Source organism: Caenorhabditis remanei, chromosome X, assembly GCF_010183535.1.
Source record: "Caenorhabditis remanei strain PX506 chromosome X, whole genome shotgun sequence".
NCBI lineage: Eukaryota > Metazoa > Nematoda > Chromadorea > Rhabditida > Rhabditidae > Caenorhabditis > Caenorhabditis remanei.
Window position 1 is genome coordinate 14602380 of NC_071333.1, and position 20566 is coordinate 14622945.

At 38.1% G+C, this 20566-nt stretch overlaps 4 protein-coding genes across 4 annotated transcripts; 2 read left to right on the forward strand and 2 right to left on the reverse strand.

Moving 5' to 3' along the window:
* Nucleotides 1-214: 214 nt before the first annotated feature.
* On the reverse strand, nucleotides 215-1352 carry GCK72_024900 (uncharacterized protein; the record flags this gene model as incomplete). Its single annotated transcript, XM_053736104.1, has 3 exons — nucleotides 215-394; nucleotides 935-1186; nucleotides 1230-1352. The coding sequence occupies 3 exons, from the start codon at nucleotides 1350-1352 to the stop codon at nucleotides 215-217; spliced, it is 555 nt and encodes a 184-aa protein (XP_053579670.1).
* A 1806-nt stretch (nucleotides 1353-3158) lies between these two features.
* Nucleotides 3159-7880, reverse strand: GCK72_024901 (uncharacterized protein; the record flags this gene model as incomplete). Its single annotated transcript, XM_053736105.1, has 18 exons — nucleotides 3159-3315; nucleotides 3365-3543; nucleotides 3593-3805; nucleotides 3851-4012; nucleotides 4068-4349; nucleotides 4397-4876; nucleotides 4923-5027; nucleotides 5074-5212; nucleotides 5260-5657; nucleotides 5709-6059; nucleotides 6104-6358; nucleotides 6409-6598; nucleotides 6650-6825; nucleotides 6871-6987; nucleotides 7039-7251; nucleotides 7303-7433; nucleotides 7735-7777; nucleotides 7863-7880. 18 exons carry the CDS (start codon nucleotides 7878-7880, stop codon nucleotides 3159-3161), a joined length of 3609 nt encoding a protein of 1202 aa, XP_053579671.1.
* A 7114-nt stretch (nucleotides 7881-14994) lies between these two features.
* GCK72_024902 (uncharacterized protein) lies at nucleotides 14995-19049 on the forward strand (the record flags this gene model as incomplete). Its single annotated transcript, XM_003099739.2, has 8 exons — nucleotides 14995-15139; nucleotides 15192-15464; nucleotides 15517-15653; nucleotides 16163-16437; nucleotides 16565-17078; nucleotides 17130-17441; nucleotides 17493-17605; nucleotides 17657-19049. 8 exons carry the CDS (start codon nucleotides 14995-14997, stop codon nucleotides 19047-19049), a joined length of 3162 nt encoding a protein of 1053 aa, XP_003099787.2.
* Nucleotides 19050-19424: 375 nt separating this feature from the next.
* Nucleotides 19425-20301, forward strand: GCK72_024903 (uncharacterized protein; the record flags this gene model as incomplete). Its single annotated transcript, XM_053736106.1, has 6 exons — nucleotides 19425-19464; nucleotides 19524-19663; nucleotides 19711-19764; nucleotides 19874-20012; nucleotides 20062-20139; nucleotides 20195-20301. The coding sequence occupies 6 exons, from the start codon at nucleotides 19425-19427 to the stop codon at nucleotides 20299-20301; spliced, it is 558 nt and encodes a 185-aa protein (XP_053579672.1).
* Between the last annotated feature and the right edge of the window lie 265 nt (nucleotides 20302-20566).

The window sequence follows — 20566 nt, forward strand, 5'->3', positions numbered from 1 at the left end:
AATTTAAAATTTGCATTTATTTGCGGTTTTTCAGTTTAAATTATTCAAAAAAATAATCAATCAAAACTAAATCACAGTACGTAGAAATTGTTGTTTAAATCTGAGTGGTATGGAACCATTTCGTATTATACAAAGTTATTTTCAAGTAATAAGGTGTGTAACCGTTTGTAAAGAGACGATCAAATGGAAAACATAAGATGTGAACAATTGAAATTCAGTTATCCTTCTTGGACCCTTCTTCTCCGCCGTCATTGATAATTGAATCCAACGACTCGGCGCCACGAACAAACGCCTTTCGGTTACCGTAGTCGGCCTTCTCCGAGCTGTTCTTCACAAGACGTCCGACAGTAAGATACTTGAATTTGAATTGTGTCTCCCATTCATTGGCGGTTTCCTGAAAATTTTATAGAAATGTTGCTTTTTTGAGAAATCACGCAATGGGCATGAAATCAAGTTTGACAAGTGTTCAAAACCTTTGGACAATGTTGCGAAAGTGTCTCGTTTTATAGGCTGGTCATTTCAAAATGTTGCGAATCGAATTGTACTGATGTTTGAAATGAGAGGAAATGTACATGTCAATCAGACAGTTCTGTTGGACAAACGGATAGTAGAGTTTATGATTTGTTGCGTTCCGAACACAAAGTTGATAACGTCGAAATAGAATCTTTCACAAAACGTTTTACCTAAGAAATCAAAAGATCAACATGGAATATTGCGTTCCTACAGTAACTATCTCATATGTGAATCTTGTACAAACCTTATACAAGATATAACCATCTTCCGAGAAACCAACGACTAACTAGATAACTAGACTGTTTCGGATAGTATGCCAGACATGACGTGAAAACCTGATTCGTTTTTTCGAGATTACACAACATTTTGACCGGCAACAAAACAACCAGCAACTATATGAACTGTTGAATACATGTCTTACCTGTTCGTCTGCCGTGAGTCCTGCGTGATCGTCCCATTCAGCAGAAACAGCATTCTGGTCCATTGTTCCAAGAGCGCGGGTCGCATCGTGTCCGGCAAGAGTTCCATAAGCTTTTCCAGGTCCGTAGAATCCCTTTCCGCGAGTCACGTCGTAGATGGTTCCGTTCAGTCCGAAGAGAATGTGCTCGTTCTTGACACCGTCGTACTTGCGGAGCTCTTCAACTGTCATATCGGTCATTGTCAGAGGAGCAAGCTGAAATTGAGGGATTAGTTTGATATGGTAAATGGATGTTTACCTCCTTTGGTGGAGATGGAAGTGGCTGCTCAGATCTGGTAAGCCAGTAGAAGAAGAATCCAAGCACTACGACAAGGAAGACGGCATCGTAGACAGTGAATTCGAACCACGAGCTCAAGTCCATTGTTCAGCTGAAAAAGGGAATAAATAATTGAAATGTAAAGTGGAACAGATGATAGACTTTGGTAGATCAGACTATTAGTCCGAAAGTACCGTTAAAAGGACAAAATATTCGAGACAACAAGGCTGAACTTGGTTAAATGATCGCGATATGGTTAGAGTATCCGCCTCCTACCCAGTAGTCGATTTAGCGGATTTATTTTATAGTTCTCATGCGATTCAAGCGGTAAACCGTAAGCGAAATGGATCAAAAGTTCAAACGTGATATTTTGCAACTTTTGTCACGAATTCAGTGAATCGACACGTGATGTTGCGAATGGAACTGTTGCGATTTTATATGAAGTGAAGTGGGTCCTCGAAATAGAAGGAAAACGCACTCATAACCGAAAAAGTGTAGTTTTAATCTTTGTCAAAACACAAAGTCTCGAAAGATGATTTGTGATGGGTGCAGGGGTGAAGACACACCTTGTCTGAGGGTACATTCGATACGGTTCTCGAGGATGGGAGGTGACCGGTCAAGGACCATGAGATTTGGCAGAACGCGCGGTAGCAAAACAGTATTTCTGGTGATACCTGGCTTTTGGTGGATGTTTATGAGAGGCAGTGCTGTATCCCACAAATTTCCCACTTATATGACCTGATTTACCTAGATTTCAAGAAAAAACTGGGAAATTTACCAATTTTTTTAGGCTCTAGGTTGAATTAAACAGCTAATATTTTTGAAGGAAATTATAAACAGCCCTCCAGAAGTCCTAAAATTAAAGAAAACTACAGAAAAACATTAGACAAAGGGAAAAGACTGTCGAAGAAAATCAAAAACAGTATTGAGGCGGGAAAACACCTTGAGGTCCGCAATGTGTCGTCAGTTACGGTGCAATTGCACACTCGTCTCGTAGAGGACAGTCGCAGCAATGAGAACTAGAATTCGTGCCGAAAAAGAAGATAGAAAGTCAAAATATTCTAAAATTGAAAGTGAAAAATGGGGAAAAACATGTTTTTTCTTGTCCCAAAGCATTTTTTCCCACAAATTTTTCTTCTAGTAAACAATTATTCAATCAACAGGTGACTATAGAAAAAAAGGGACGAATATGTCTTTCGCTTGCCTTATCGTTTCTTATTTATATTTGCCGTTGTCTCAATTCTCTCTCACTTTCAACACAGGGAACACACACGCCATGAGAGTAGTATTTGTAGCGACTTTTCTGTGGTTAGTGCCATAGGTCACAACTTTTTTATCAGACAGAAAAAGAAAAAAACTATAGAGTAGGTACCCCGAAAAGTTGAATGAACCAGAAGAGGACAAAAAAAAGGAGAATAAAGATTGTAAAATACGAAGAAAAGGAGAGGAAACCCGTGTGCGGGCCGTTTTGGGATGGGAAATTGAGAAAATTGCAACAACAAGGAAAAGCGGAGAAGTGGATTGTGAAAAAAACGAAGTGAAGGAAAGAAAAATTGAGTCAAGTCACAAAGCGTAGAAATAAAAATGCGTGGTTTGTAGGCTAAAAAGTATGGAATTGAGTGAAGACACAAACATGACGTGTCCTTGCGAAAGATGTATATCTAGTAGTGGGAGTGGAAGGAAATTGACAAGTTAGAGACATTGGAGTGGGGTATTTATAGAGAACTCGCATCAGATACGGATTAAAAGTTCAGATGGGATAACACGGGGGTGATTGACGTATAAGAAATTGGATTAGTTTGTTAGGAGCTGCTCAATTTTTACACATAAGAATGTAATATGCATATATGCATGTAGCCATGCAGAAGACACAAAAACTAGAAACTGCTGGGAGTGTAATGCTGAGAAAATTTAGAGTTGGCTCTCCATCGTCTCCTTTCTGTTCATTGACCTGGAGACATTGACCTCTTGCTCGAACCATGCAGGGCTGCCTCCAATATCAGCTAAAATTCTTTCATAGGCAGGAATCGATGTATCTCCTCTCCTGAGACGACGTTTGCGGAGCCAACTGAAAATCAAAAAAGTTAATCTGTGAGTTTTCTATTAGTATGACTTACTTTTCAAAGTAGACTGCAACTATTCTGTCCACGAAGAAATGCTCGTAAATTATAGAGATAAATACGCCGCACCAAGAGATGGCCAGAATGATGAAGAGCATCGATAATTTTGGAATGTGTACAAATCCCATAGCACTGTTCACAAATTCAATGTTGGTGAAGATCATGAACAAATTTATCTGAATTACAAAAATAAAGTACTACTGCCCATAGAATTTTCCAACTTACCACAGTGAGAATGGCAACAGTAAGGCACAGTGGCCAGTTGGTGAAAACCGAACGACGGAAAGGCCATCCCCTTGAGTAGACAAATGCATAGCCGAGGTACATGGAGCAAGCGGTGAAAAATACAGTGGTTCCAATCATAGTGGTAGTGTTATCGAGAGCCTCCGGGTTGGGAATGTACCAAGGTTGTGCACGGACCAAAACGTATGCGGCAGTCTGTATCAAGGATGTAATGTTCAATAATCATTTCTTAGTGCGTACCTGAGTAACAATGTTGATGACTAATTGTCCGAAAACACTGAAGTAGAAGGAACTGGTAGCTAAGCGACCGGGCGGTGGTAATGGGCTGAGCTTATTTGCGGCTGCGGTATTTCCAAGGAACAATGCTACGATTGTGATTAAGATCAAGTCGATGTACAGAAACTGAAAATTAAAAAATTAATGAAAATTTAAAAAAATACCAGCGTTCACAACTTACTTGTCCATCAGAAATGTTTGTTCCATCGTTGTATAGCAACATGACAGAGAGGAACTCATTCAATGAATACGCGGCCATGTATTTGGAAACTGCGTAGGACGTCACCACTGCACATCTTCCTTCCTTGATTACCTCCACAACACAACTGATATCTGGGACATTTGATGTGAATGGTGCAGCGATGGAGGCTTCAGCTTCGGAAAGGGAAATTCCTGCATGGGCTGCTTTCAGAGCTGCACAATCATTCGCACCATCTCCGCACATCAATACTTTGGCGCCGATCTGAAAACCGATTCGTCTCTTGAAAAGTTTCATTTTACAGTGCTTACCGATTGATTTGCCGAAATCATTTGTGCCTTTTGATCAGGAGCCATTCTTGCATAAACATCGCAAACGGCTGTGACTCTCTCTACCAGTTCTGGGTACTCATTGTTGATCACTGCATATGTTGGACCAGAAATTGCCAACTGGTATTTGGATTTCTCAATTGAATCTTTCAAATCGAATTCTCGGACTTCTGAATCAGTGTCAATGTCACTCTCAGAACTAGTTTGGCTTTGTTCAATGAAAAGTTTGGTCCTTCCCAACGGATCTTTCTCATCTTTATGGTGGTTGATAATGAACGCCTTCTTGGTCGGTCGAATAATTCCACACTCTCTGGCAACGCTCATAGCGGTGAGAATATTGTCTCCAGTGACCATAACGCATCGGATGTTTGCAACAGACAACTCGTTGATAATACTCAAAGTCACATCTTTCAGTCGGTTTTCCATGATAATTAGACCAAGAAACTCGAGGTCAGATTCCATCTATAAAAGTGTAACGTGTAGATCTTTCCTGTCTTAATTAATTTACCTGTGCTCTTGGTGTCTTCAGTGCTTTTGCGAAATTCATATGAACGGATTTTGAGGCAACAGCAATCAGACGGAAACCACGTCTAGCATACAAATTCACGATATCCTAAAATTATTGCTTATTTTTTCTAAACAGAGATGTTTATTGTTACCATGTAATCTTCTGGGAGAGTTTCAGACAAACAAAGCGATGCAATCATTTCGGGTGAACCTTTTGAGAACACGATCATTTCATGAGCGCTATGTTCCGATGGTGTTGATACGATTACCGACATTCTTTGGAGAACAGAACTGAAATTTCGGTTTTCAGTTTTCGTTTTATTTTTAATATAACTCACTTGAAGGGGTGTTGCTTGATGACCGAATACTCATGGTTTTCCGGATGGAAAGAGGCATGCTCTGGTGGTGGGCGGAGCACAGTTGGCTGCACATTGTCAAAATCTTCAGTCTCTTCACCTGAGTCAACTGCTTCTTCGATACTCCAATTACTCTTCTCTACCAAAATCAGTTCCAATGGGTCGCCGTGAAGTTTTCCGTCAATTCTTGTGAGAGAATGACAACTAGCCGCTGCGATAACAATGTTCAGATTAGCATTGTCTTCACTGAGTGTTGCTGGGTCCAGATTGTTGAACTCTTTTGTAAATTGAACCTTTCCATTTTTGTCTTTCTTGACACCTTTCAAACTGTTGAAATCCAGACCTTCTGCAGTTAATGTTCCGGTTTTGTCAAAGCAAGCCTGAAAACAGAAGAAGATGTATTCAACTGAAATAGTTTTTTTTAAACATACGACATTGATCAGTCCACAAACATTGATAGCAGTTGGCGATGTGCAATAGATCAGTTTCTTTTTAAGTCTACTAATAGCATTGATCATTCCTACAGACATTGCAGCAGGAAGAGCTGGAGGTACGACAATAGTGATGATGTCAAGTGACCGGATGATGATGTGTGCTGGAGTCTCTCTTCGCGAAACCATCAATCCAACTGTATACCCAAATCCGAGAAGTGCAATACAACCAAGAACCGAAATAAACACGAAGATATCATTGAGAGCCTCTTTGTCTGCTGGTTTCGGGTACATGATTGATCTTACTAGTTGTCCCTTCAAAGTCGAGAAACCTGTGCGAAGAACTCTTGCCTGAAAATTTTTCATTTTCGAAAACGTTTAATTCTTACTCTTACCAAAACAGGCTGGTTTTTGTAGTTTCTGGTTTGCAAGACACTGGTTCCGCAGAAAAGAGTGTGACGGTTGTGCTCTGAAGACAATCTAACTTCCGGACCACATTCATCAGCTTCCTTCAGTGATGCTTTCGTCACTGGCACACTTTCTCCGGTAAGCATGGCTTCATTTACAATCACTGTTCCATTGAGTAGTAACATATCACAGGGAAGAACGAATGTGTCCGTTGGAAGGACGACAATGTCATCTGGCACAAGCTGCAACAGAAATTTGAGTTTTTTGGCCCACAAATTTGGATGTTATGTACCTCAGAGGCATTTACAACAATATCTTCTTTGTTTCGTCGAACAGTCACAGTACCAGACTCTCCAACCATATTTCTCACTTTTCTTTCCTGCTTTCGAGCGGAACGAACAGAAAGCCCGGCGCTCACCACAGTGATCAATACGATAACACTCGCATAATACGCATAGTTATCGACGTACCACAAAGTGACACTGAAATATTTATTGAAATTGTGAATATTGAAATGAAACTCAGAAACTCACGAAAAGACTTGAAACAGATAGAACGGTCCAAGCACTTCTTTGAAGAGAATTTTTAGAAGAGGTGTCAATGGGAGGTAGAGCACATTTTGGTTGTAGACGTGTCTTCTGGCGTCCGCTTCTTCATTCGTCAAACCAGTCAAGTACGTCATGGAGCTTTTGATAGTGTTGAATGGGGCCTAAAACAATGTTTCCTATTCAGTGCATCCTAAAAATCTACCAACCGTGCTATCCAAATCCGCTGGATTGAGCCACTCATTATCTTTCTCATACCAAATATAGCGGATCTTTCGATAAGTGAAGAAACGAATGGAGTCCACCTTTTCCAGAGTTCCGTACCGCTGAAATTTTGAAAATATAACTGTTTTTGAATTTAACAACAAATAACTTACAGTACGTCTAACCAGACTTCCAATTTCTCCTTCGTTATGTGTTCCAAATATTTCCTTCAAAGTCTGGGTTCCGTGAGCATCTTCAATGAGGAGATAATCCGATTCTTCGTGGGAACTTGGTTTGAACCTGACGGACATCATCAGAGCGGGATACCAATAACAGACCAACATGTAGATTCCACAAGTGACAACACAGAGAGTATAATGGAGAATCTGAAATGTTTAACTTCAATTTTCTTGTTTTTCTAATCCAATCAAACTCACCGTTCTCGAAGTTGTCTTCTTATAGGCGAAAATATCACATGATTCCTCACCGATATTCAGTCTTGCCTGGTTGAACGAGGAAGTCGGTTTTGGATTATCTTTCTCTTTTTTCATTTCGATGGAGTTGTATCCTATACAAAATTTAGATTACTAAATTTTACGAGAATTCAAAAGTTTTATATATGACTGAAAGTTGAAAAACAAACAGATGTTTTTGAAATAGAGTTTTTTCTTCCGGTTCTAACATCATTCCTAAATTTTTTTACACCAACATTTTTAGTATCATTTAGTTTGAGAAATTAAAATATCATTTTTTTATCTAGAACAGACTGCAACTTTTGAAAGTACATTTTGCTAAAATTCACCTACATAATTAATTTTGAGCACTTACTAATAGCTTCTCAATATTTTTTTCAATTTGAGAAAACTAACCTCGTTGAGTGGTGGTGTCAAGAAGCGAAGCTCGCTCGGTTGGCTGAAAAGTTGAAAGTATTATATAATACTTCGATATAAGAAAATATGATTTTTTTTCTGTTTGACACATATTTTAATGAACTTACCATTATTCTACTCATCATTATTTAAACCTCTAACGTGAGAATCAATTAAAAGTTCATGAATAGTATAATTTAGAGTATCAAGGGAGTTTTAGACGTCAGACATGTACACAAAAGTGTAACAATGATAATAGTAATGTATCTCCGGCGCATTGATTAGCAGCTCATGTTGAAAAGGCCATGCTGATAAGGAGAGAGCCACCAGGATGGCGGGATGCTCTCTTTCTCTTTTTGCGCGTTGCTAGGTCAACTAATTCTTTTGTTTTACTGGTTTTGCTATATTTGTTATTTTGATTCTTTGTGAAGAAGGAGATTACTTAACTGGAAAATGTGAAAAAAAAACTTTTGTTGTGAGATAACAGAGTGAATTCAAAAGACTAATCCGTTACCTCAAACTGACGTTGTGAATTCCAGGAAAAATGTAGTTTTGTCTTTTTATCAGTTTACTCATTGAAAACAGAAAACTTCAAAATCACCCTGATAAAACCAAAAAGTTGTTGAATCTCAGGTACTCTAATAAGTAATGATATAAAGTTTTCAGGATTATCAAGAAAAATAAGCAAAGCTATCTAACTTTGAAAAATAATAGATGAACTGAGAGCTACATGAATTCCGAAATTAGTTGTTTCTAGAGTTCAAAAACTTGAACCTATCTTTTCTTTTTCAAAACTCTTCTTCACTTCTTCCGTGATACAAAAATTCCTAGTATCCACCGATCGGATATCGAATATAAATTCACCTAAAGTTGCAAGCATAAATTTGGCCAAATCAGAGAACATGTGCACAAAATGAACAGATATCTTTGATTTTGTAGCTCTATATGCCTTTTGAATATTCAAAAATTGATGAACTAATTTGCACTGTGGCAAATATGCATCTAATTAAAGAAAAAAAGAGCTAAAACCAAACATCAACAGTACATGGAACCATCGAGCGTTAACTGTGAAATGAATCTATCTGAAAACTGATAAAACAATAAAATTGAGGACAAAATTCGAGTGATTATAAACTTTTTTCTCCGATCGAATGTTCAATAAAGATAAGGGATCCAGCTATAGTCGTTTTTATGGGTTCTTCTCAACCCATTTTTTGATTTCTGAATTGAGTTTTTCCTACAATCTACTTTCTGCTTCCAACACTGACCAATTCCAATTGATTACGTTCGTGAAAAGCAATGAAAATGGAAAAAGGGCTATTTATGCGTTTTATATGACTTGAGATAAGACACATTCCTTACCTCTGAAATTTGGTCTCTTCAAGTCGCACAAAATTGTTTTCATTCACTAAATTGGTCCCAGAAGTTTGCGATGTGAATCTAAAAGTGGACGGAATAGAATTCCAGGATCAATAAAATAGAGGAACGCGGTAGTAGAGAATACTGCGGTTCTAAGAATAAATGATTTTCAGAAGTTTATGGTTATCGCTCAATTACTTCATCAGAAACTATCAGAAACTACCGAAAAGTCATCTGAAAATAAAATACGATTAAATTAAGAGTCTACAAATATCAATGATCGGTTTGTGGAATCGACTTTAGAACTTAACTCCGGTCACTTATCTACTGCTTCGTGCATTAAATATAATCAGTAGAAGCATAAACTTAATTGAACGGTGCTATATGTTTTTATGGCGAATTTTTAACTCAGAAATTTCAAAAACGAGTGGAAAAGTGCAGTCCGGATTTGATAGATAAGATATCTTCTGATTCCATAGTTAGGCTTAGAAAATGAATGAAATAGACTTGATTCCAAAAAACTATATAATCTTTGCACCCAGTCTAGTACTATGGTCTAGATGTATGAATTTAAAAGTGCAAAAAAGAAATAAAGTTGGAATGGAATTAAACATTTTCTATCGGTTTGGCTGGTTTGAAGCGCTACCTTCAAACCTATCGAAAAAGGGCGCCGGTCGGCAACTAAATGAGATGTACTCTCACGGAGAAATTTATCAAAAAAAGCAAAAAAAGATAACAAACTGACTCTAAGTGAAACTCAAATTTCTTGCCGCAAAATGTCTCGACTGGCACCGACAGTTTGGAAAACGGAATCGGAAAATGTTGAATTGAAAGAATAACTATTCAAATAAAGGTGATGTGATGAGAAGAGAAGTGAGAAAAAGATTGATAGTCTTCATCTAAACAGTGATTTTTTAGTGGAAAACAAAAAGCAACGTTCGAGAAGAGAAAGTGGTGGAAAATGACAATGAAATTTTGGAAAATGAGAAAAGAAGGAATGAAAATATGATTCATAGAAATTGTGAGAAAAATCAAAAATAAAACAATGAACCGAAACAAGCGTTTTTTTCTAAACTAAAATTTGAATGTTGGTCTGTTTGTACCAAAATATAATCTATGGTTCATATAGTTTATATCAAAACAAGTCAAAATGATTCATCTCTTGTTTGGGTGTATATTTCTACTAAAAAACACTGATTCAGGTGTTATCATATATTAAAAGGTTGCCGACACGGAAGACTCAAACTTTTACCGCACAAGTAGAAACAGAAATCTAGTAAACGACATGTGTCTGTATATTTAAAAAAAAGTTTTTCTCCGTCTGGTCGATAGACATGAAAATGAAACACGGGCATTGTCAAAAAAGTGGCAAAGTTGAACATGAAAGAGACAGTGAATACAGCTGTTATTGTTAGAACGGAAATCTCTGTTACTTTCGCCTCTGTTGCGGTCTCTGTTCAATTTTTGTATTCTCTTCGTACCGAAAGAAGAAATAATCAGAACATTGGTTAGAGATAATATCAGAAAGATACTTTTCTGATGTTCAAGTTCGTAACACACTTCTACTAAAACAGAAATCACACTTTTAAACTATCGACGAAAAATAGTTGCAATCGTTAGCAATGAGACCTTTCATTTAAAAAATGCTTGTTCCAGTAATTCTTGTTTTGCCTCTCCATGCAAAGAAAACAATATGACAATATTTTGCCGTAGAGAACAGTCCTGAAGAGAAAAGTAAACAGAAAATAAGAATGATAAGAGGAAAGTGTTCCGTTCTTTATTTTTTAACACACTTTTTTCAGTTCAAAAAGATGAATAGTTAGAAAAACTTCTAATTGAAAAGAACCCAGGAAAACTTTGAAGAAACATGAAGCTGAAACCACTAATCTAGCATCTCAAGAATCACACAAAAATTACAACGAAAAACCAGTTAGTATATCTTCGATAAGCGATCATGTAACGCTTAGGTTTGATATATGTATTCTAAAGGTCATCAATTATGAAAAATTGCTTCCTGGAGAATCGAGATTGAATTGTTCATCTGATCTTACTAAACTTCCTTGTGCAGATAAGATAAACAAACGGGAAAAAACTTACCAAGAAGATTCTTGAGAGTCTTGTTATTGAGAAAATACAGTCGTTCCTGTCGTAAACAGGACTAAAAACGGAGATAAAGCCGGAAAGAGGAGAAAGCACGTAATGCAAGGCGGGGCTGCGACGACGCGCGGACTCCGCTGCCAAATTCCTCGGCCCCGGTGCAGCGGCGGTGCGAAATTCAAACGCCAATTTTTCTGGCTTTTCACGTTTTCTAACAAGTATTGGTTATATTCAACACAATACAGATTATATCAACTCAAACAAACATTTTTTGAATGTTGGAAATTGTGGAATAACTAAAAATCTCAATAATAATTACGTTTTTATCAAAGAAAACGAGTATTTTGAAAAAAAAAAGTTTCGTTTTCTCAAATACTGGACTGGATTTTTTCCTGCAACAGTTTTCTATAGTAAAATAAGGGTCTCAAACTCAATAAAAACATCAGTTTCAGTCTATTGAAACATTTTGAAGGCCTTTTCAGTTAATTTATCGCATCAGCACACACTTCCAAGCCTTTGCTCTGAATTAGAGTTATTGTCATCTTTTCGAAGAAATTTTTTGCCAATAATGTTTTTTTCTCACAAAATTTTTTTTTCTAGGCCACGCGTCGCGGAGATGAAGAATTAGGTGAATAAATAGTTGACAATAAATTCATTTGAACCTGACCTTTCGGTGTCTAAAAAATAATGTTCATTGGAACTCAGTACCGGTGAGAACTAACTAAACGACGATTTCACTTTTTGAACTGAAAAAGAATCAGGTGAAATATATATTGAATAGAAGTCGAAACATAGGCGTAGTTCTTCCAATTCAAGCCCGTAATAAGAAAGTCGTCCTTCCGCTGGAAACGGCCCCTCTCAGGTGTTTTCAACTGAAAGGAGTTTGAGAACAAAACAGAGCTTTCTAAAATCTTAAAATTCAAAAAGCAGCCACAGATTCCTAAACTCTCTCGGTATACTCGTTCAACTTTCTGCAGCATGTCTGCCGACTCTCTGCAGCATCTCTGGCGACAGTATGTAAACCATCTACAGAGAGTTGCCAGAGATGTTGCAGAAAGTCGGCAGACATGCTGCAGAAAGTGAAGCCAATCCTTCATTAAACCCTCCCAATATTACGAAACACTGAAATGAAAAACAATTTTATTAAATTAAAGAGTTTTATTAAATTAAATTTAATAGACAATTAAAAAATGAAATATACGAGTCATCAGAGTGATTTCATCTATGAGAAAACCCCGTCTTTCTGTGAGATATCTGTAACTTTGCTAGCTTTATCTGAAATATTTCGATCTTCGTAACGTCAAATTGTGTATGTTTCGCCCAAACGATATATATTTTCCTGGGATAGATTTTTAAAGAAAATGCAATTATAAACTTGTAAAAATGACTATATCGTTGTGTACTTTTTTCTTTTATTACTCCGTATGTTTGTAAACCGTGATATTCTCACATCCCTTTTGAATATTTACCTCATTTTCCTGTGACTAACAGTTACAGCTCTATTCGATGACTTTCCTTGTGCTGAAAACAAGATCCGTTTAAGTTAAAGTCAGAAAACCAACAAAAAAATAACGAAATCGGTTTAAAACGGAAAAAAATTAGAAAAATCTCGTGAAAAAAAAAGCTCAGAAGAACGCAAGGCGGGCACGCTTCGCTTGAAAATTGCTCCAGACAGTTGGGGGCATCCTCCAATTTGCTACAGAAGTCGGGGGCGCCCACACGATATCTCTAAAAGAGAGGAGAGGTTGCAAGTTGCTGCAGAAAGTTGCGAGTATATGGACCGAAAGTTAGGTCGTACGCCAATGTAATCCAACTAGCTGCAGAAAGTCAGAGGTTCAGGTAATTTTTCTCCAGTAAGTCGGCAGAACCTCCATCTTTCTGCAGAAAGTTGCCAAAACCTCTAACTTTGAAACGAGTTTACCGAGGATGTATATTCCCACCGATTATTTTTCCGTATACAAAACTATCAAAAAATAAAAAATGAGAGCTATCGTATGACAAAAAAGGTACCAAAAGATTTTATGATGGCTTTGCCCTATCGTGAGATAGATTTCTTTTGTTCGACTTCCTTCTTCAGATCGAAAGTCAAAAAATCGGGTGAAGAAAAGAAGAAAGAGAATAATACCGTATTCCAAATGTGAGCAAAGGCGTTGTTCAGGAAAATGCTCCATGTTTTTGCATATTTGTAACGAAAGCATAACACAGAATACTGTAGGGAAAGTGTAGTGAAGCAACTTTCAAGCAAGTCTTTCTTAGTTAGATATTGATTAAGAAGAGTAACATATTCTTTAAAAGAATCCGATGGGAGACTGAACATTCTCCATACAGAAAAACCGAAAAAAATCTACAATTGTGTCCGAATACCTCAGGTTTAATATCACTAATGGTGGAATGCCATCAAGTTTTTTTTTGCAAAGTTGAATTCAAGGAGTTTTTGCAGTTTTATTAGCTTACATTATCGATATTAGTAAAACTGAACTTTAAACTCAAAATCTAATGAAACATTATACAGGAAAATGCGAAACAAATAAAATGGTTTGTAATATTCATTAGTCTATGATTTTGAACAAATAATACGTTTGAGAGCTAATGATCATGATGAACAAGCAATGAACACCAGATTGCTTAGGAAATTGGCTTCGAATCTGTCATTGGCTTGTGTATCTGAATTCACATAACTGATCTGAAAACATACGTTGTTTTACAAGTATTCAGGAAATCGTTGTCAATGCGATCTCCGGGTAATTTGATTCCGAAAATCAATATCTGACCTGAATGCATTTTTCACGTGAGCAAGAATAAGTTTGTTTTACTATAAAAGGTAATGATCGTTCCGTGACGATTCGTTTAACAACTTGGCGCTGTGAAACTTAGTTGCTGAGGTTTCTGGAACTGAACTTAGAAACCTAATCATTCGGTTCTAGAAGTTTGTAGAAATTATTATCTCTTTCTTCATTTCCTTCATTTGATTTCATTCCGCTTCCGACCAATATCGTTCATTTCCACGGTTTTTGTGTTCATGGATCCATTATTGACATATGTTATCTACACACCAATCTTATGTCAAGTCTCGTTGGATTTGTGTGTGTGAATATGCACATGAACATATTTGCAGTGGCCCTCTAAATCTCTCTATCCATTGCACCCTTCATATGCATTTTTTTGTGTGACACGTTTCTCCCGTATTGATTCTGGTGTATTTTTGTTTCATTTTTGATTCTTTTCTCTTCTGATTTTTAGCTCTTTTCCTTTTTTTTTTAATTCTTCTGATTGTATTGTGACTGATATTGGTTGCAAGCTAGTTTACATGTATTGGATTTTTCGTCCAATCACTGTCTCCCTCTGTTACAAACCCCTTACTGTTTTTGCTGATGCTACAAGTTCTCAAACTTTGAAAAAGTCATTGTTTCAATTTTAATTTCATGTTTTCCTTTGTCCATCCTTTCCGCTCAGTTTCCATAAATCACTCATACGTCATTCACCCGCTTCATCGAATCGTACGTCTACATGTAAATGTCCTTCGTTAGACGCGCAGGCTCTCTTTCACCCTTTCACACTTACACACCCAACCCGATTCTCCTCTTCTCAACGAGATGACTGCCAACGCTAACCAAGCAGCGGCCACATCTTACTAACCCTGTGTCTCTTATTGCCCCATTGTCTCTCGCTGTTCCTCTACATTATCTCTACTCTTTCTTACAAAGTCTTCCATCTCCTACACTGCTCTTCGCTCTCTCGTGTTAGGCGTACACCGTTGAATGCATTTATCGATCTGACAACAATGTAAAGAACCATTTTTCCAGAATGCTGACAAGGCAACCTGACTTGGACCTCATGTCGACTTATGAGATTAGGAATTGGAGAAAGGAAGAGGTAAAACGAATACGGCTTTTGCCACCAGAGGATAACGAAGATAAAACTGCGGAAATAAGAGTGATGACAGCAGCAGGTAGAAACGCAAAACACAATAAAGGACAAACTCAGGGTATAATCATTTTCAGAAGTACAAGACTATCTTGTCACCAACTGCAAAACTCTCGTTATGCTCCAATCCAGACTATTGAAGATGTCAGCTCTGCAGAAGATCGAGACCGGGTACGTCCAGTTGCTTCAAATCCATGCATACGTCAAGCTGAATGAAACGGGAAAACTGAAGCCGTTTCTGAAGGAATGTATGAATCAGAATGGGCCAAATTTCATCAACCGCCTCATCAAATACATCTCACAAGTCTGTTATGATGTTTCGGATAGTAAGCAGATCAGAAAATGGAGCAGTGAGTTTTATTCCCAGATTATAAGGAAAATAATGTGCTGTTTATGTTTCAGATATGATGGCTAACCTTACTATGGAATATGATTGGTTGCGTGCATTCAACGGTTCAGTGCTTGCTTCTCCAGATAAAGAAGCTTCTATCCTTGGCACTTGCATTCTGCTCCTTCCAAATCCATCCTCCAAACATGCTGTGAGTTTTTTTTAGTTTTCAGAAAAACCTTTCGACCTACCAATCATCCTACAGGGGAAGTGGTTTGAGGCGAGGCTATCAAACGGTCTATAAATTTGCTTGAAGGTACTTTTACGAGGAGTGCATTTCTGGCATCAAATCCGGCTACATGTCTCTGTGAGCCAAGTTATAGGATCTTAAACTTTTCATATGGTTAAGCTTTTTTACACGGAATTCCAAACCGGCAAATAGTATTCGCTAAGATTTTCTTATTTTGTCTCGTACGCACGAATAAACCGCTGGAAAACACATGGAGCTGCGGGGAGGCGTAAATGCGGCTGATTTGGAATTCCATATGTAAAAGCAAAACATGAAAAGTTTGAGAGCTTGTAACTACATAGGCTCACAGAGACATGAAGCCGATTTTGATGGCAGGAATGAACTCCCAGTAGTCTAAAGTACCTGTAAAAAAGTGTTCCCTTGTAAGAGCGTTGTTCTGCAATTCTGTAAATAAATTTGTCGAATTTCAGACTCGCGTGTTTGCTTCAATGGCTAAGGAGGAGAAATTGCCGGGATGTTTTGAGCTGTTGACAAAGCGTGCTTTCAAATATATCAGTAGCTCGGCATTCGTCGCATCTGATATCGAAATTGTGGCCGCAAAGTATCTCAAGGAACGATATGCTGAATGTTGGGAGTGGAAACGAAAAAACAAAAGAAAGTTCAATTCTGGACAAGCTGGGCAGCAAATGCTAATTGAGAGGACTTTCCAAATTGCAAAGAAAGCATTCGGAATTATAAAATCATCGTGCGTTTTAAATTTTATAGTTATTTTGAGTCTCACCAGGAAAAGTTGGTTATAGATAGGCTCGACAAGCCCGCGAAATGCAATTTAACTAATGTTCAGCGTGTTAAATAAGTTATGAACTTTTCAGAGACACAGATGCTGCTCAAAAGCTTCTCGATAACCCACATGTCCAATTGGAACGACCATCCGACTTGTTCATCGAGTACTTCCTCCAATACACCAAACTCGGAATGTTCAATTTTGAGAATGGTGACAAGTTGATGGCCTGGAACTACTACTACGACGACCGCTGGTGTGGGTACGACAGGAGTGATCTGTTTGGTGTGAAACCCTACATCACTGAAGGATTCCACTGGTTCGCTGACTTTAAATACGCTGGTACAATCAAACAACACCCTCACACCACGAATTTGTACATCTGTGCAAAAGTATACGAGTGGATGACTGGTGACGAGGAATTATATGAAAGATTGATGAACGAGTATGTGAATGAAGACCTGGTTCAGTCATTTGCCATCTCACTATCGTTTGCTGGATATTTCAAGTTGATGATCAGACTCTACGATGAATTCAACGATAGAATAAAGTCTCCTCATGGAAAACTGTGTCTCGCACTGTGTTACATGTACAGTTGTGCAAAAGTGAGTTGACACCTATCCATGACTTTGTGTTCAAAAAACCGTAATTTTCAGGAAGCAATGGCGACCGAAGCACTCAAAACATGGGTCACAGTCATGGAAATCGCAGTCAACTTCGAGTTCTTGCATACCCTCGAATTCCCAACAAACAGCTTCCCACTCCCATATTTTGTTGGAATGAAAAATGCTGGCCAGTTTGCATGCCGTCTTCTTCGTAACTGCTTGTGGACGTCAGCCATGAAGCTTGGAACCGAAGGATGGAAAAAGTATGGGCTCATCATCCTGCATCTGTGTGATTCTCTCGAGACCTCATTCCTCAACCACAACATGATGCGGATCATGTTTCAGAAAATAGACTTGAAAGATGTAAGAACTAATTTTTGAGATTTTGAGACTTTTTAATCCCCATTTTCTCAGATGCACCTCATTGTTCAACCAGCGCTTGCCAAATGCTTACGCCAGCATCATAACTATTGGGACTGTCTCCAGATTGCCAGAAGTCGGGAATTCGAAATTCCAGAAAGTTGCCTGTAAGTTTTCTTTTAATCTTTACCTTATAATTCTAACTGTCATCATTTCAGAAAAGTGAACCTTCTGCCCGAAAGGAAAAGAAAAATTTCCCCGAAACTAAAAGAAGAAAACGAAGAAGAGACGGTTGGGTTCTTGGTGGTCTACAACAAACTCAGAGAACTCGACGAGATCTTCTATGGCATTGTGCCAGACGTTCCAATGAACTTCTTCAGAGATGTTCAGGAGGAAAAGATGAATGCCATCCCTGACTTGCCAGCAGAATCTCAAGAATACTTCAAACAAGTTGTGGAGTACAATCTGGAGGAAGCTCGAGTGTTGGAGAACAAGAAGAGAGAGATGGAACAAATGGAAAGCGACGAGTTGAAAGAGCTTCTCGAGAAACTTGCCAAGTACTATGACGGAGGAGAGCCGGATTATGAGAGTTCCGACAACGAGAGCGAGAAGGACGACAGCGAGCCGGAGCCGGAGGTTGATTCAGATGTTTTCGATGAAGAAGAAGAAGAAGAATATGACTATGCGAGAACTTATAGTGCGTATAAGAAAGGAAGTGGCAGCGAGAGTGATGGAGAAACGGATGAAGACTCTGTTAGCTCTGAATGTTCTTCACCGGATTACAAGAGAGAAGTGCAATATGACTATAACTATAGAATAGAAGCAAGCAATCCAACGGACCTCAGTGATGCATTTGGATTGGCGGAGTTCAGAAAGTATCAGCCGGTGCGCTTTCAAACTGTGCAGCAACTTCTAAAAGTGGTTGACAAAGAAAATGAGGAGAAAGAAGAAACGGATGGTCAAAAGGATGAAGATCAAAAGGATCAAAAAGAAGAAAAAGAAGACCAAGAAGTCGAAGAAGACCACAAAATGGAAGAAAGTCCGGAAGAACGAGTAGGAATTGAACAAAAGGCAGCTGAAGAAAGTTTTTCAAGAAAGTTTGCTCAATACCTAGCCAGAGATGCATTGCCATTCGTGATTCTACCTAAAAGCGAGGATGATGATGACGACGTTTTTGACATGGATGACATAGATGAGCAGTTTGCTGGGGAAAGAGAAGAAAATAAAAGAAGATATAAAAGAAAACGACGATATGTGGCGGAAGAGGACGATGACGATTCTGATGAATGTTATGATGATGATGATGATGTGGCGGCAGAAGTTGATATAGTCAAACATGAAAAATCGTTTGACAATAAATCTTTGGCAAGTGAGATTTTTGGAGATAATCTGGAAGATTTCTCAGGTGAAAACTTGGAAGATGTCTCGTTTGAAGAGCAACCGTCCGAAGATATTCGAACTGAGCAGGACCAAGAGTACTCGTATGACCAGCAGGAGGACTACTCGGAAGCAAATTTGGAAGACCTCTCGGAAACTTTGGAGGGAGAAGATGAAGAGCAGGAGGATGAGGCTGAAGCTCAAGAAGAGGAAATGGAAACGAGTGAAAATTGATTTATTTAAAATGTGTTATGTGTTTTATTGTAATCTGGTGTCATTTTAAATTGCGTTAAGCAACTGGTTTTAATATTTAAGTATTATATTCAAGTTTTCTTTAACTGTGATGGGTAATAAAGTAATATTACTGAAACAGACTTGTTTTTTCAGAGTTTTTTCCAGACTTATCAAGCGGGAGTAAGTTTTAGTCGCTCAAGTGATTCATAATATAGTTTTCTATCACATAATAGAAAACTGTACGATTGATACAATAGCACTACGAGACACATTTTGTTCCAATTTTCAAAAGACTTTCCACTCTTTTCATAAAGTTATGAATCATTATGGGCCCTTTTGAGACCTCATTTCCCATTTTCTGTTGTACCGGACAACATGGCGAGGTGTCACCGGTCTTCAACTGGTAGCCATTATGGTAAGCGTAACTTTTTTAAAGGATATGATTTTTCTTAACAATTTGACATATGACTTCAGAAGTGCAAGAATCCGAAATGCGGCAGGAGCGTATTCGTCCTTGTAGAATTATTGTAAATGATGACCATAGAGAAAGTTGCTCAAAGAGATGTTTCCAAGTTGAAATTGTCCGTCCATTATGCTGTTATGCAGATTGCCATGTGAGTTTAGATTCATTATTTTTTCAATTTTAAATTTTAAACTACAGCAACTTCTGGTCATCTTGGCGTCAATGGCACTCCTCTATTCAATTGTCGCTTTGGTACTAACTTGTATATGCTCCACATCCATATTTTATCGTCACGTTGGCGTTTTCGGTTGGTTTTCCAGGTTTTCCATAAATATTTTACGTTTCTCGTGTTATTTTGCAGATTTTCACCATGATTGTCATTCTAGTGGCCACATTTGTTGGGAAGAGCATCCTTCTGAAAATTGCATTCATGCTGACCGCCATTCTAGCAATTCTTGTAGCTGGAGGCGCAGTGTTTTGCATTCTGTATCTTGTTGCCAGTAAGTTTCGAGCTGAATTCTTAATTAAATGTCTTCGTATTTATTTCAGATTTCAATTTGCATTACGAATGGAAATGGAAGTTTTATTTGGTAACCATGCTGATGGCGCAAGTCCTCATGATCTTCTGTATGTTACTTCTTTGACGTCTCCGTCGAAACCAGTTTCAATTTCATTTTTACAGACGTGATCACTCTTCTCTGCCTTATCGTCGAAATCATAGCCCATGACCGTCGCGTTCGAGAAGATGAGAGACGCGCCCAAAATATACCGACATGGAGAAGATACTAAAACTTTTCAATTTGTTATGTATTCTTGATCTTTGGAATGATTTATCTATTTTATTGCCCTCAATAATTCTTTTCCTTGATGGGTTTTTTGATGGAATGAAGTACGCGAAGAGAGTCCGCTTATCAGAGGATCAGCGTTCCGAGAACTGTTTCGGGACACAAAGACACAATTTTTGCAGCGAGAAGAATAGATTTCTGACTGATAAGACAACAAAGAGTTTTAATATGATACACCAAAAGCATATCACCCGGTGGATTTAAATGTG